Source organism: Pyrus communis, chromosome 6, assembly GCF_963583255.1.
Source record: "Pyrus communis chromosome 6, drPyrComm1.1, whole genome shotgun sequence".
In the NCBI taxonomy this organism is placed as follows: domain Eukaryota; kingdom Viridiplantae; phylum Streptophyta; class Magnoliopsida; order Rosales; family Rosaceae; genus Pyrus; species Pyrus communis.
Window position 1 is genome coordinate 29,849,645 of NC_084808.1, and position 16,050 is coordinate 29,865,694.

The 16,050-nt window shown below is 38.2% G+C and overlaps 2 protein-coding genes across 2 annotated transcripts; both read right to left on the reverse strand.

Moving 5' to 3' along the window:
• Nucleotides 1-1,289: 1,289 nt before the first annotated feature.
• LOC137737732 (uncharacterized) lies at nt 1,290-7,090 on the reverse strand. Its single transcript, XM_068477283.1, has 2 exons — nt 6,742-7,090; nt 1,290-2,917 (listed from the first exon to the last, which is right to left on the reverse strand). Exon 2 carries the CDS (start codon nt 2,877-2,879, stop codon nt 1,533-1,535), a length of 1,347 nt encoding a protein of 448 aa, XP_068333384.1. The 5' UTR covers nt 2,880-2,917; nt 6,742-7,090; the 3' UTR covers nt 1,290-1,532.
• Nucleotides 7,091-7,955: 865 nt separating this feature from the next.
• Nucleotides 7,956-14,478, reverse strand: LOC137737099 (phytochrome-associated serine/threonine-protein phosphatase). The gene is made up of 10 exons (XM_068476468.1): nt 14,286-14,478; nt 13,074-13,220; nt 12,894-12,961; nt 11,230-11,287; nt 10,385-10,495; nt 10,183-10,233; nt 9,670-9,813; nt 9,432-9,527; nt 9,273-9,344; nt 7,956-8,322 (listed from the first exon to the last, which is right to left on the reverse strand). Exons 1-10 carry the CDS (start codon nt 14,364-14,366, stop codon nt 8,239-8,241), a joined length of 912 nt encoding a protein of 303 aa, XP_068332569.1. The 5' UTR covers nt 14,367-14,478; the 3' UTR covers nt 7,956-8,238.
• Nucleotides 14,479-16,050: the final 1,572 nt, after the last annotated feature.

The following is a 16,050-nucleotide window of genomic DNA, read 5'->3' on the forward strand; positions in this document are numbered from 1 at the left end:
CAACCTTAACAGCTCTCCTTCTCTCCCTTTCTCCTTGACAGCTTCGGAGACGGTAACGACGGCGGATTGGCGGTGGGCAATGGAGTGGGAGAGGGAAGCGGGTCGGAGCTTGCAGGTAGATCCGAGAAAGGAGGGCAGATGAAAAAATCCAAGTGGGTTTGGGGGTTCTGGGCACGGCGAGAGAGAGAAGTGGGAAGGAAGGAGACTACGGTGGAGATGAAAGGGATATGCGAGAGAGAGAGGGTGGTGGAGGAAGGTTGGGAGGACGGGTGGGAAGGAGACGGGGGGGGGGGGGGGGGTCGGGTGGGAAGGGGTTTTGGGGATGCAGAGAAGAGAGAAAGGCGAGAGAGAGAGATTTAATATAATTTTTTTTAAAATTTTTAAAATTTTAAATATTAAAATATATATTTAATTATATTTTAATCCATGTGGATTAGTGAGTGACCCCCATATTTAGCCACGTCAGCATTTAACAGAGAAACTAACAGAAAAACTGACGAAGGTAAGACATTGGCACAAATTCGTAAGATGAGGTATGACATTGTCATTTTAAAAAAATAAGGTATGAAAGTGTCGTGAGACCAATAGTTGAGGTAGTTTTTTGTACTTTTAAGCCACGTCAGCACTTAACAGAAAAATTAATAGAAAAACTGACGAAGGTATGACATTGGCACAAATTCGTAAGATGAGGTATGACATTGTCATTTTAAAAAGATGAGGTATGAAAGTGTCGTGAGACCAATAGTTGAGGTAGTGTTTTGTACTTTACCCTTAAAAAAAAAAGGTGGATTTATGTAAGGGTGAGAGAAATAATAAGATTTTGCAAAGGGTGTATGTAAAAGTCTAGTACCATTCTTCAGTTGTTGAATTTAGGTTTGAATGTGGGGAGATTACTGATAACTTGGAGGAAATTAGCTAATTGTTTGTTTGTCTTTTGATAAGCTAAAACTTTGAAAGCCACGAATACCCACCTTTGATAATTTAATTCATTCAAATTTCATTCATATTGGTACATCTGGAATGCGATATTATCATACATTCAAACGGAAGGATGAGTCAAATATTGCCGGGGGGGGGGGGGGGGGGGGGGGGGGGGAGGGGATGGGAAGCAAGGGGAGGCAAGGGGAGAATGCCAGCCAACTTCCGATCGAATTTCCCACTTTGGAAAATGGTAAATCCATCTTCTCTTTAAATGCTGGGTTGGTGGCAAATGCTTTATACTTACCAGACCATCTATCTGAATTACTTGGGTTGCTTTTGATGAAAATACCAATTTGAAACCACTCAACTCAACTGAAAACAAACATGATAACTTGAGAATGATGGCACCAAACATTATTAGTTATGACTACATAGCCAGTGTAGGTACCAAACACCAAGAAAAACATCCACACACACATACACACACTAGTGACTGACTGATACACGTATACATGAAGATACGATGAAGCCTCCATAGGAGGCACCCTTTATTTAATTATTGAATGTAGATACGCGGTGCCTAAGCATGGCGATGGCGATGAAGCGTCGACCTATCTGACAAGGCCCAAGTTGAGGATGCCCCAGGAAGTTTGTGGCCAACTTCTCTCCTTTGCCTTCATGAGGAGCACCCTTGCCCAAGCAATCCAACCTTCCCAAGTCATCCGCTTGTCCCAAGCACTCCCCCATTCCAGCATCAGGGTTAGCCCTCTCTCTGCCTCCCTCTCCGCCTCCTCAAACCTTGCTTCTGTCAAATAAACCTGACCCAACACCACATGCGGCTCCCCAATAAAGGGGTTCTTCTCAACACACCTCAACAGCAACTCCTCAGCTCTGTCCTCCTCTCCTTTCCTTACCTGTTTTTGAGACGCATCACAAACAGCTTCCCAGTACAATTCCCTTGCAGCCAATTGCTCTTCCACATCCAGAACCCTTGTGCATTTGTCAAACACCGGTGGCACCACCAGCTCGATGTCTTCATCTCTACATTTGTCCGTTGCGGCATTCTCTCCTCCTCCACTTCCAGCAGTAGCATTAGCAGAACTAATAGTTTTCTTCTCTTGGATAAACATCTCCTCCTCTCTCACTATCAAAGTGTACACTGCAGCCATCCTTGCTACGGAATTCATCCAAAGCCCTGGCTTGCCATCGCCGGGCCACAGAGCTCCATAGTTGTTGCCCCTGAACTCGAGGCGACCATCTTTGTTACCAAAGAGCTCATCCTGGAAACCAAAGAGTTGATCACTGAAATCTGCCATTGTCATCAGGACAAACACTGCAACTACCCTCCTCGATACCAACACATCTTCCCCAGTCTTTATGTGCTTCACTGTAACCCCATTTGCAGGAACAAGACTCTGCACCTTGTTCCTCCAACTCCAATTCGGACTTGTGGCTTCCGATTGGTTCTGCAACTGCTGCAGCGACATCTCTGATTGTTTGAGATGCTCCACGAGCTCTGCGTCGGTGTAGTGGAACAAAAGGTCGTCATGGATGAGAGGCTGTCTGGGGACAATGCAGAACAAGTGAATCAAGCGTTCCGCAGCCTCCCCGACATGGGCGCGAACCACTTCGCGGCCTGTGGAAGGATCAAAGATGGCAAGGTTGACATAGGAATTGGAATAAGCGGAGTGAAAGAGGCCGCAGAGGCAGACAGAGTCAGGGGCCTTCCATATCTTGAGAATGCGGTAGATGTCAACCAGGTGTTCGAGAAAGGTGCCGTGCTTGTGCCAGCACTCGCCAGCTCCAACTGAGCGCAGGACGGCCACCAGAGAAGGCAGATTTTTGTCAACGGACTCCAGCTCACCCCGGAGGAAGGGGCGGGCCGTGTCCAGGAGGCTTTGGAGGTAGGTGCCGCCATGGCTGCTCTCCGACGACGGTGTTGGTGTCTCGGATGGCATAGATTTGATTGATTATAGCTGGGTGGCGGGGTTTGGTTCTGAAAAGAAATCCACTCAAGCTAAGGGAAAGGAAAATTACAGAGAGGAGCACAAGAAAATTGTAAACGGCAAATGGAGGAGACGTAATCAACTTTTGGTTTAACTTTGGTTGGTTTGTCGGTCTATTCTGTTGGGATTTAGTTAGTAATAATGTTATTCTTAATTAATAAAAAGATTGTTAATCAATAATCAAAATGTTGACTATGAGTTGGACAGCAACATCATTTAAATTAATTAGCATTTAATTAAAATATTAATTAATAATTAATAAAAAATTGTTAATTAAATGATGATTGTGGTATATGAGATGTGACAGCCCGTTCCGGATTTTCGAACCGTAGGGGTGAAATGACGATTTTGCCCCTATTATGGTTGTTTCGTTGTGTGGTTGTTTTTGGATGTTGCTTGGCTGGTTTTGGACCACACACACTCTCCCACACCCCCTCACCCTTTTCCCTGTCCTGTACCTCTGTCCCGCTGTCCCGAGCTCTCTCTCTCTCTCCCATTTCTATCCCCATATGTACGGACACACCCAAAAACCATTGAAACCTTCACAGATCGAGGAAACAAATTACATATTCGTGCTCGTGAGGTCCTTGGGAGTTCAACCATACCCATTTCAAGTAAGGATACCTTCGTTTTCACGTCGAACTCGGGGTACCTCGATTTGGTCACTGTTCATGCACACGTTAATTCTTGTGTTTTAGGAAATTTCAAGCTTGTAGGAAGCTTGGTGAGGTCCTTAGGAGGCTCGAGGTGGTTCGTTTGAAGGTTTTGGACGTCGGGATCGTGAGTTACAAGCTTGGCCGGAGTTGGTGGTGTTTTCCCGGCGAGATTCCGTGGATTTTAATGCTTGAAAGTGGTATGGATTTGTTCCTCTTGTTGTAAGCTTCATTTTGGTACCAATTTTGTGAAATTTGGTTGAACAACGAAGAAGTTACAAGGTTTTAAAGTTTTCCCGATTTTCCGGCACCGGCGACGGCGCCAGAGCTTCGCCGGAGAAGATGACGAAATATTCCATCAGTTTGGACGGAATATTCCTAACGGCGTTAACGGAATCCGTTAGAATTAACGGAATATTCCTGACGACGTTAACTGACGCCGTCAGTGTGCCAGACACGTGTCTGCGCGTGGCCGGCGCGTGCGGCGTCAGAAAATATTTCTAAAAATATGGGGATGTTCTTGAGGTTGAGTAGATCACGTTGGTGTATTCATGCACCCCATTTGAGCAATGTATGAGAAGTTATTTCGTGATGTTGGTTATGTACTTTAAAATTAACGTTTTTATAGTTGTTTCGCATATAGGTGAGACCTATCCCGAGGACGAGCGCGGTCACTCGAGGCAAGGGGGTTACTACCCTTCTACATACCAGTGAGTGGGCTTTTGGTTTTCCGTATATACCTATATACTTATACTTTTCCCAGAAAGTGAAATGAAATGTTTATTCATTTATATGCCATGCTTATTGTTTGCCATTTGTTTACGCATTATTAGTTGCATATATATATATATATATATATATATATATATGTGTGTGTGTGTTGGTGTTGTGGACGCACAGGTAAGTGCCAGGTAAGTTATGGTTTATGTTTATGTTCAGTAGTGATTTGAGATGCATAAAGAGCTCATAACCTGCACCCCTGGTGTTAGTGCTCCCGCCCAGAGTTGGGCACAGTCCTTCACGTGATGTTCACCTCCCGCACCACATGCTCATCTTGGATCCAAGTTAGATGCACAGTCATGTCGTACAGACCACTTTAGGTGGTTCCGACTCGTAGGTGACCCGCGATTATTCGCCCAGCCTTCACGTGATCGTAGCACTTGAGCGTACTTATATTACACCCAGTCTTGTCGTACAGACCACTCTGGGTGGTTCCGACTCGTGTGCAAGTATAGTTAGTAAGATGGAGATTTAAGCTCTAGATTCAGCCATACAGGTCACGTTAGGTGACTCCGGCTGACAGATTACATGGCATTGATTTGACATTACCTGAGCACTTGCATTTTATTTCGAGGCTTTTGGCATGACATATTTCTGAGCATGACTTATATATATGTATATTCTATTTTTCTGGGAAGTATACAAGTTTTACGGCGAGGGGTTAGAATCTTGTTTATGAAATGGTTTTTGAAAAGCTTTGTTTTTGCCCACTCACACTTTTTGTTTTGCACCCCTCCAGGTTCTAGTTGGCTAGCACTTTTGGTGGCTCCCCAGAGGATTTCCCCGGCATATCTGACAGATTATCACCAGTGCAGGACCACCTTTGGGTGTGTTTTTGTAGTGTTGTTTCTTCCGGACTATATTAGGTCTTCGTGCTCTGAACTTTGTTTTTCACACTTACGCTTGCACATGTATGCTCTTACTTTGTGTAAAGCTGGATTTTATTTATTCGTACTTTTATTATTTTATTAGCTTCCGCACTGTGCACATGGTTACGTCACTTCCACGTGACGGCCAGCATGCCTTGATCTCGATCGGGGTGTGTCATGAGAAGTCACATTCTTCCATCTAAGATTATTTAAGTATTTTAATTAATAAAAAGATTAAAATTAAATGATGTAGCTTGTCCAACTCATCTGCCACATAAGATGGTAAAGAATTGTGGTATAAAATTATAATAAGAATATCATTACTCTTTAGTTAGTTCGTTACTTTTGATATATATTCTTCTTTAACAACTTTTCCATGATAAATTTTCTAGTGTGTTACAAACACAATTCGATACACCAATTGTAATAATATAATTGATCAAATTTTTATTTTTTAATTTTCAACTATTTGCATTATTATTATCGGATCGTATTCTTAACACATTAAAAAATGTCTCATTCTGCATGCGTAGTCATTAAAAAAATCTCATTATGCATGCGTAGTCATTAAAAAAATCTCATTATGCATGCGTAGTCGGGATTTGCGCCTTAGCTTTTGTCTATGCAGTTTTGATTGTGATATGTATTATATCTATACATGCCCTTTATCTAAAGGAATTCCGTTGTGTTAAAATAGAGACTAATTGTAACCCATTTACATCGAACTTCAACGATCCAAACAATTTATTTTTTAAGTCTTTATTTATAGCTCATCTTTGCAATATATTAACTAAATTCAAAATATTTGAGACATCCAATGAAGTTCAGAAAATTAACAAACATTATATTCTAAAAAATATTAAAATTTTATGGGATAGAATGGGATTGGTAAGGAGGAATGTCCGCACTAGGAGTCATTTCTATTGGGCTAATACTCACTTTACTACCCTCTTATATTGTGATTTTCAAACTTCCATCAAGTTTTTTTTTTTCTAATTTAAAAAAACATAAAACTAAAAATTAAAAAAATAAGATGATTATCAAACGACTCTACACGAAAAGACAAAAAACTTGATGCACTAAACTTTGATGGTAAAAATAGAAACTTTCTAATCAAAAGTGTTCTATTTGAGTTGAGTCGAGTGGACTGCACCGATCTAGAATTAGAACCCGAACTAAGAAAATACTCATTTTCTTCTCTTTCCGGACGCTTATTTAGTATTCTACTGGCTTAGTAAATAAAAAATAATTTAAAATTTCTCAATGGGATGAAAATTGAAAACCAAAATAAAAAAACTTAAAAACTGAAAATGAAATATTTATTAAACGCCGCTCCCCTTAATTAACCTTAGGAAACATTAAAAATCTGAACCCATATAAATTCACAGGAAAATCAAAACGCACGAAAAAAAACTGGATCACAAATTGTCAGGTACAAAAGGATAAATTACAAATCCAAAAGAAAAAAAAATTCACAAACAAACTAAAACTTCAAATAGGTGAAGACCGTACCTTGAAAAGGGTATACGCACAAAGCTCTTTGAGACTGATCCCAATTCCGACGTCGGAGACTAAAATAGAGTCCAATTATAAAGGTTTTGCAGCAACGATGGTAAGATATATCAGAACAAAACAGCCAAAACGCAATTTATACGTTTGAACAAAACGCCGACAAATCAAGGCTTCAAGAAATCGGCCCCTCCTCTGAAGATGGAGGGAGGGCGCAACCAAAATCCAAACAAAAAAAAAGGGTTTCCTTGGCCGGTATTTTGCGAGAGAAAAGATGGAAGACTCCAGAGCGAGGTCAAGCTGGAGAACAGCAAAATATAGACCTGTGAAATAAAAAAGCGAATCCAATAAAAGGACATGCTTATCTGCTCTTCAATTCTCATACCCTTCTATTTGCTGATGACTTCGTTAATAATTTATATCATTATTATTTTTATAAAAAAAATTAATATAAATTATTGACGTAATTGAAGTGTAATGTACAAAATAAAAAAAAGAATGGAAGTGAATAGGAATGGCAAGGCCAGAAGCCCGGTCCCCAATAAAAAATCCAGAGCATGCAGCGAAACGATGACGGACGCGTCGAGAAAAAGAGCAAAGCGTCTTTTCGCTGTAGCAAGCAGACAACAAAACGTTGGAGTGAGAAGAAACAGAGAGCATTTCCGATATTTCACTGTTCATAAACAGTGAAAACAGTACAAGGAGGAACCCAATTTTGGCATATGTAGAATTTCTGCGTTTTCAATTTGGCTGATTATTTATAAAGAAAATTAGTGAAACAAATTTGAAAACTTTGAATTTTAATAATAAGTACAAAATAAAAAGTAAAATAAATAATACCAGAATTGACTTTTTAGTATAAAAATATGATTTTTCGTTAAAGTAAACAATACCGTGAGCTTTTCGTTAAAACCTCCTTATTTATATCATTTGAAATGCAGAGACAAATACAACAACTCGTACATAACGAAACTCTGTCGGATGCAAATTTTGACTCGTCAATTATAAGGGTTAAAACATGTATCCATTCCTAAAAATAAAAATGTATTCGTAAAATCTAGCCGCTAGAGAATTATTAATTACGATTACTTCAACCTCCACAAGAAATACACGTCAAAAATAAATGTAAGATGCGAACTGAAATGGGACATAAGCGTAAATATTAAATAACAGAAAGCTAGTTGTAATTCGCGCATTGCTGCATAATACACTAGACATGAACTGCAAAACGGGGCAGAAATGAAACATAACGAAATGAGTCGGGCAAGGATTAAGAATTGAATAACAATTAGTAACCTAAAAAGTAATACACAACCCATGAATGTAAAATAGTGTAGCAGCCAGACAGACCAGATGGAAAACCTACAGTCAAGCAGAAAGGAGATCCACCCAACAGCGACTGACCGACGTATTCAAGTTCTTCTCTGTTCCAGTACTCTCAACAACTATACCAAGACTTAAAATGATTTTACAAATGACGCAGGTAATCACTCCAAATGATCATAAGAAATAAGGTACTCCTGTCCTCGGTCCTCTCATCTGGTTGTTCTCCTCTGTTTCAGTGAAAAACTTCACCTCTCTCTCCTGTTTTAAACGACATAACACCAATCATCACAAACGCTATGGATTCTACTTGATGTAAAAAATTACAACAAACGAAAGAGCTAGTTTCGGGTGTACATGGCAGCAACCAGACATGGAAATAGACCCATTATGTTAGTAAATGGGTTTAATGGGGTAAGGACCATTATTTGTCCTTTAGTTAGTGGGTTATGGACCAATGTTTTGGCCCAATGCCCATCCCTACTCATCCATTGCACTTTCCAAGAAATATAAATATAAATAATGAAATAGCCAAAAACTCTGGGACCAAATGAAGAGCAATATAGCACAACTAATACAATAAGCAGTAGGGGTCTGCCATCCACACACCCTTTGTTAATTTATGTCCATTGATCTTCTTCAATTCATACGATCTGACGGCTGAAAACTAAAAAGGTGTGGGAGAAGTAAAAAAAAGTGTGGATATCATACCCCTATGCAGTAAATGTCTAAAAAGTAAGGCCTCAAAACTAACATGCCCCTAAGCTCTAACTGAATGATTGGATATTAAAAACTGAGCTTCACTTCTCTCCATCACCAAAACAAAAAGTAGCATGGTGCATGGCTTAAAGTTATTCTCATGCAAGGAACATATGGACTTCTTTTTATTTTAGAAGTTGGACGTGTTAATATGGTTGACCGTGAGTTTATAACCTCTCCAAATTAGGCATTGATTTAATTCATTCCTTCTAATGATCCCGAACCAAGTATAGCTACTTCAAAAGTTTATATGTTCAGAGTCTAAAATTGAGAGATTCTAGAAGATGGCAATAACCCTCAACCAAGTGGTTCAGACGCTAGAAACAATCAACGTTAAATATGCTATGCACAAAGTCAAGGTGACAAAAAGATTTCCTAATTACACATATCATAAAAGTGAGTCTAAAAGTTTCCATTAAGTAAAAGGCAGTAGGCAAGCTCGTAATCTTTACCATATTGTCGTTAAAACTCAAGATAGAAGCTACATTCCCACAGCGATAACAGTAATTTGGTGCAGACCAGACCTGCAAAATTCAAGAACCCAACTACTCAATCAAACTTTTAGAATATTAGGAAAAAAAAAAATCAATGAAAGAGGTTCGAACTCTCACAGTTACAAGGCCTTTATCTTGAAACATGTACTTAAGACCTTCTTGAACAAGTTGGTGTGCTCGACAAACCAGATCTAGATTATTTATGTGGTTGAACTGCAGAAAACAAGATTTTTAAGCTTTACTATGGGTGTGATGTGTGTGCGCGCCCGTGTGTGTGTGTGTGTGTGTGTGTGTAATAGAGAGAGAGAGAGAGAGCAGGGAGTATCCTACTTGATTAGTAATCAGATCTTATTACCTCAGAAGTGACTCTGGACCCAAACAGCCAACCTGCTCCTCGTGGACTTACTGCCCATGTTTCAATATCTTCAGGATCGCTCCACATGAGATCACAAAATGGCCCCTCATGTGGAATTTCACAATTTCGCTCAACGACCCGTATCTGTTAAACGACAAGGTATGTACAGTGATGATGAACGAAAAGGCATGTACAGTGATGATGATGATTCATGCAAACGGAAAAGCAAAAATAAACAAAAACTTCTTTGAAAGCAAGGTCATAGACATGTAGTTCACATGGTAAATCATGTAGTTCACAAGGTAAAGCATGAACCCAGTGATCCAGAATCCAACACTAATGGAATCACTGCTTCTTTCGATCATTTAACACGCATAACTACACAATCTAACAAATTGTTATTGGATATCCATGCGAAGTGGCTAATGCAGAGTTGCAGCTGTAGCAACATGCATGAAAAACATAAATGCTTACATATATGAACAAAAATAATACAAATCGAAAACGGTTTACCTGATCAATTGTTCGGATGTCAGGAGAAAGTCCACCATGGACACACAGCACCTGGGATGACAATCCATATAAAACATATTTACTATCCAAAAGCACGCAATCAAAGTTACAAATATGCATATGCACAGAGATAGAGATAAGAGATATATGCATACTAACACACACACACATATATACATAGATGAGAGGGAGAGAAGGTTACAGTTCCATCTATAATTGCCGACAGCGTCAAATAGTCGAAAACATCTGTACAATACCGCCAGGCATTAGCATTTCCATACTTCCTCTGGCATTCGTCATAAAAGCCATATACCTAACAGGGATAAAAAAAAAATTTAATTGATCAAGATTGGTCCTACCAACAATGCCAGTAACACAAATTCATGCACAGACAGTTAAATAAAGGGAACTTTAACAAAAAGCTCCCGGTACTGTTCACTTTAACGAAAAACCATATTTTTACACTAAAAAGTCAATCCTGGTACTATTCACTTTACCCTTTATTTTGTCCTTGTCTTTAAAACTCAAGTTTTCAAGCCTTTTTCATTAGTTTTCCTTTAAATAAATGCTGCTAGGGCAGTAACCTCCTAATGAGGTCCATCTACTGAACATTAGGATCTAAATTATATATATGCCCCTGGACCTTCAACCTATCCTGGGAATAAGAAATATGGCAACAATAATATCTGGGATTTCTTACTCGGATTCATGTAATTCATGTATCAACTCAACCTTTTGCACGCAACTCTAGCAATTCACTCCATTATATTAGGCCTCCATTACATGCCAAACCAACAAGTCCATTACATTGCACTATTTGAGTATCGTAGGCACCAAGAGTACGCTAAAGTACCTCTGAATACACTAACTGTAATTTCATTCCAGCCACCAAAAGCTTTAACACAATAATATTCAAAAGAACAACATGTATGCAAAGAAAAACAACATTGAAACCCTTCTCCCAATTTCAGTATCTAACAAAATTCTAGAGGGTATCGTCAATAATTGTCTGTTCCAAAACACTATACAATCTATATAATATCATACCTGGGTAAGTTGCCTGCTTTCATGATTACCACGCAAAAGGGTAATATTAGCTGGATATCTATAGCCACAAGTAAAAGAAGAGAACATTAGCTACGAGAAGAAAAACATAAATATCTCATAAATATTGAGATTGTCAACAAGAGAAGGAAAAAATTAAAGCAATCTAGCATTCAATTCATCGTCTCCTGATGTACATAATAATTAAAGCTGCCTAATTTTTATAGGAACAAAAAACATTAAAGGAGATCCATTCCAAGGCTCTTAAGAGAACAAAACTCTAAAAAGCAATGGACAAGATGTCACCCGACCAAAAATCTAGAAAGCTCCAAAATGCACCAAGAACCTAAAAAACATAAGCAAAGGAACAGGAGCCACCAATAAACAGATGCATTCCGATTTAAAACATAAAAAAAGTACCCTGAAAGAAAAGCCATCCCCAGACTCTTAAGAGATCAAATCCCATACAGATGTTTAGAAGCAAACCCTCTCCCCCAACTAATCCACCTCCTCACCATCACATTGTCAAACATCCTTCTATTCCTCTCCCTCAAAATTACCAAAAAAATAGCCATCCCTGCACATCTTCCCAGACCCATACCCTTCTTCCTCCACCAAAAAAAGCAATGATGATAACCCGAGAGAGAGAAAAGAGAGAGGAGAGAGAGGAGAGCGAGGAGAGAGGAGAGAGTAGAAAGTAGAGAAGAGAGAGAAAGAAAAAGGAAGAACGCATACAGCAATTTAGCCTTTCATTACCAAACAGACCAACGTTGGGTACCTTGGTGTAATGCGCTCAACTGTAAGCTATGAAATATGTGAAATATGTGTGCATCTATCTATAGTTATATACTATGATGCACGGACACTTCTGTTTGGTTGCATATCCAGTATCCAATATTTGATCTTGATCGGAGATAATACTTGCCCGATACTCTCAGATACTTGTCGGATATGTTTCATGGTCAATGGACACGGCTTTGACTTGATGGATATGCGTATCCCACATTTGGGATACACGTATCCGGCTTTTAGGATAGATTTACACTTTCAAAAAAGATAATGAGGAGGAGAAAATTAATAGGAGACATCTATAATTGAAAGTTGATGAATACAAAGAGCTTCCCTCTAATTAAAACCATGAATACGACTCTCACACTTCTTCTACAGTATATAAAGAGGATTAGATTTCCAACTTTTTTTCTCCAACAACTCAAATGAACTTGAATTTGAATGATGAATTATGTTTTAATTTGTATAATTTTCTTGCTACATATATATATTTATTTGCCGTATCCATAGCATATCATATTTTAATTTTTAGATATTTCTCATATCTCTGTGTCGTGTCGTATCACATCGCTGTATATGTATCCATGCTTCATAGGTTATATATTATACTCTTCACCAATTTATAACATAAAATGCCATAACTGATAGCTTCCAAAACTCTTTCTTATTACTGAAATTATCCATTTAGTACTGACCCAAATGATAACTAAACCATAGAAGACATATCATAGGGCTGGAATACACATCAAAGGCATAAGGATATGGTGCACAAGTACCAAAACACTAAAGTAGTGTGCATGACTTAAAGTAATCATTTGAAAAGTAATGACCTCATTATTACAACACATTCTTCCAACAAAAGTCTAAAAAATTTGTACCTCGCCTTAAGAAGCAAAAGGATAGTGAAAACTTCAAGGCTATTGTAACCTCGATCAACAAAATCACCCTGCCAACAAACCAGGAATAAATTAGCACCCCTAGAAGACACCCAAACAATGTATTAAAGATGACGTTCAGAGATTTTATCAAATTTAATAACAAAAAAATACAAATAATACCATAAATATGTAATTTGTCTCCGGTACATGGCCTCCAGTCTGGAAAAGTTTCATTAGGTCGTGGAATTGGCCATGAATATCACCACAAACTGTGACCGGACTGTTTACAGGTTGCACATTGGACTCCTCAATAAGAATCTCTTTTACCTGTGATATAAAAATGACCAACAACAACAATGAAAATTATAAATCTCCTCTAGATAATAAAACCTGAAACTACCACTCATGGGACTATTTATATTTATTCATAAGCAGATCACCATCACCAAATGAAAACATAGACAATTAGAAAAGACCAAAGTCAACAATCTACACAGCCACAGGAATGTTTCTACATTGCACTTTGAAGAATAAAACTGATCCAAACATTTTCAATAACTAGCTTTAACGTGTGAGTGCAAATATTACTGTATGATCCCGTTATAAGTTACCTCCCTCTCAGGACATTCGTGTGGGACCCACTGTTATATGGTGAGACTCACATGATATGAGAGGGAAGTCAGAATTGACAGGCACAAGTGTACGAGCTGCAGATGTTTATGCATGAGACATTCATATCATCAAAACCAGCACAAAATTTTGAAAAACTTACTATACTGAGCAAATCACAAAGTAACACTAGACGTCCAAACTAGGTATTTCAGGTGCAGGATTTCGGTAGCCAAAAGCAGTTATCTTTGCCAATCAAGTAATGGACGTGTAATGAAAAAAAGATTGTTGTAAACTATGGTGAGCACGACTAAGAGTGTTGAATAACGATCACTATTGTGTAATGAACTGAACCGTAACATACTCACTCTGATAAGCATGGAAAAACCTAGACATATGCAGGTAGGGACTAGGGAGGGGAAAATCAAAAACAAAAGAAAGATGATTTTTTTTCTCTACTTTTAAACAAAGGGGGTATGTATTGAAATTTGAATCTTGAAGCCCATCCGTCTATTAGCTACTCAGGCTCACCAGTTAGTCAAAGGTCGCTTGTGAACAAAAATTGAGTGAACAAGTTACATTCAATGGTCGAATTTTTAAGGAAACAATATAGAAATCGGATTCCCAAATTGATCGAGAAATCAAACGGATTAGACAAGGCGATTACAAAAACCAATTTGAATTTAACAGCGACCGACCAACTCAGATATGCGTAAAAACCCTAGATGTAGAATTGTAGATAGAGGAAAGAAAGAGATAGAGACTAGAGAGAGAAATACGGACGTATTCGCATAGGAGTTGAAGCTCGTCCTCCAAGAGATGCTGTCCTTCCTTCACCTTTGAGATCCACTGGTCCAAATCCATCTCTTCTTCTTCCTTGTCCTCTCTGTTTAGGGTTTCAGCAACAAACCCAAATGAGAGACGAAACCTACGAAATTACACGAGCTGCGCCTGCGTGAGTTGCCAAATATGCATTTACCAAATAAACGGATGGATCTGTCCTTTTTTAAATAAATAAATAATTAATTAATTAATTATTCCATTGTTTCGTTGAAAAAGGCCTAAGACCATGCTAATCTAAAACTTAAAAATATTTAGCTTAGAAACAATTTTTCTGCTCAAATTTTTCTGGTCTAAAATTTTAGTTTGAGATTATCAAATAATGAATTAAGGCTAATTTTTTTAATTAACTTTTTTAAAAAGAATGTAGACTATCCTAAATTAATAATATGAACATTTTAACATAAAAATATTTAAATTTTGAAAAATCTCTAAATCAATACATAAAAATCATGATAAACCACATAAACTTAATACAAACGACATTTAATAAACCACATAAACTTAATAATGATATCCACCATCTTGACTTGGTGATGGACTTGGGTGATAGTCTTGAGATGAATCATTATCTTGAAATATACTCGTTCATAAAATGTCTGTTTGCGTATCACGTAAGTATTTCTTTCTCTCTGAGGTGTATTTGTCGAGATCCTCCATCATCAAATTAACTTCAAACCCTTCTTACTCCCTATCCCCTTCTTCCTTCATGGTTAAACGCATTTGGGCCGATTCTTTTTGCCGAGAGATATGATTTTCGTTCAATCTTACCATTTCGATAGCAAATTGTGCACATATCGGATCTTGGGACTTCCCTTTTCTCTTTGTTTCCTTTTGCTTATCTCTACCTGGAGGCCTTGCGAAAGAAGAAGTTGGGGTCATTTGTTCGACACCTTCATTGTCAGCAAAACTCACACCTTCATTAACATCATTTAGGGGTGGGGCTTCACTATGAAATAATCTTCCATATTGTTGGTTTGCATCGGTTCCCCACCTCGGACAATCCTTGAGGATGTTCCAAGCATGATGCAATTTAATAGCTTGATTTTTTGGTGTAGTTCTTGTCTTGTAAATTGTTATTGCTTTGTCACCCTATGCAACAAATACATAAAAACAATTAGTTGCAAAATATTATTATGTACATGACAACTAAAATATCAACAAAGAAGCTCACAATTTATGAGGCGCCCTTTCCACTAGGCATGTCAACCGTGGCTCTCTCCAAGCTTCCCTTCCACAAAGTGCACGCTTGGTTAATAATCTTCCACCGATCATAAACACCACCAACTTCCCTTCGACCAGCGTTGGAGTTTTCATGGAACTTATCAACGATTTTACCCCACAAAACCTTTTTATTTTGATTCGTGCCGATGGCACCATTTTCGCTAATAAAAATTCATGCCAAACATAAAGCAATATCTTCGTCAAAGGTCCAATTACGATCTCGAACATGCTCTTTTGCCATCTTAAAAAAAATGAGAAGAAATGGTAGAAAGAAAAATTGGAAGAATTGTAGGAGAAAAGTGAGTTTTGTGTGGATGTTTGAACAAAGATATAGGTATTTATAGAGTTTTTGGTTGAATTTTAAGTTAAATAATTTTTTTAAATTATTTTAGCCGTTGGATTTAAATTTGGACCGTTAGATCTTTTTTCTTTTTTTTTTACCGTTAGATTTGATTATATTCGATCTAAGCCGTTAGATTCAATA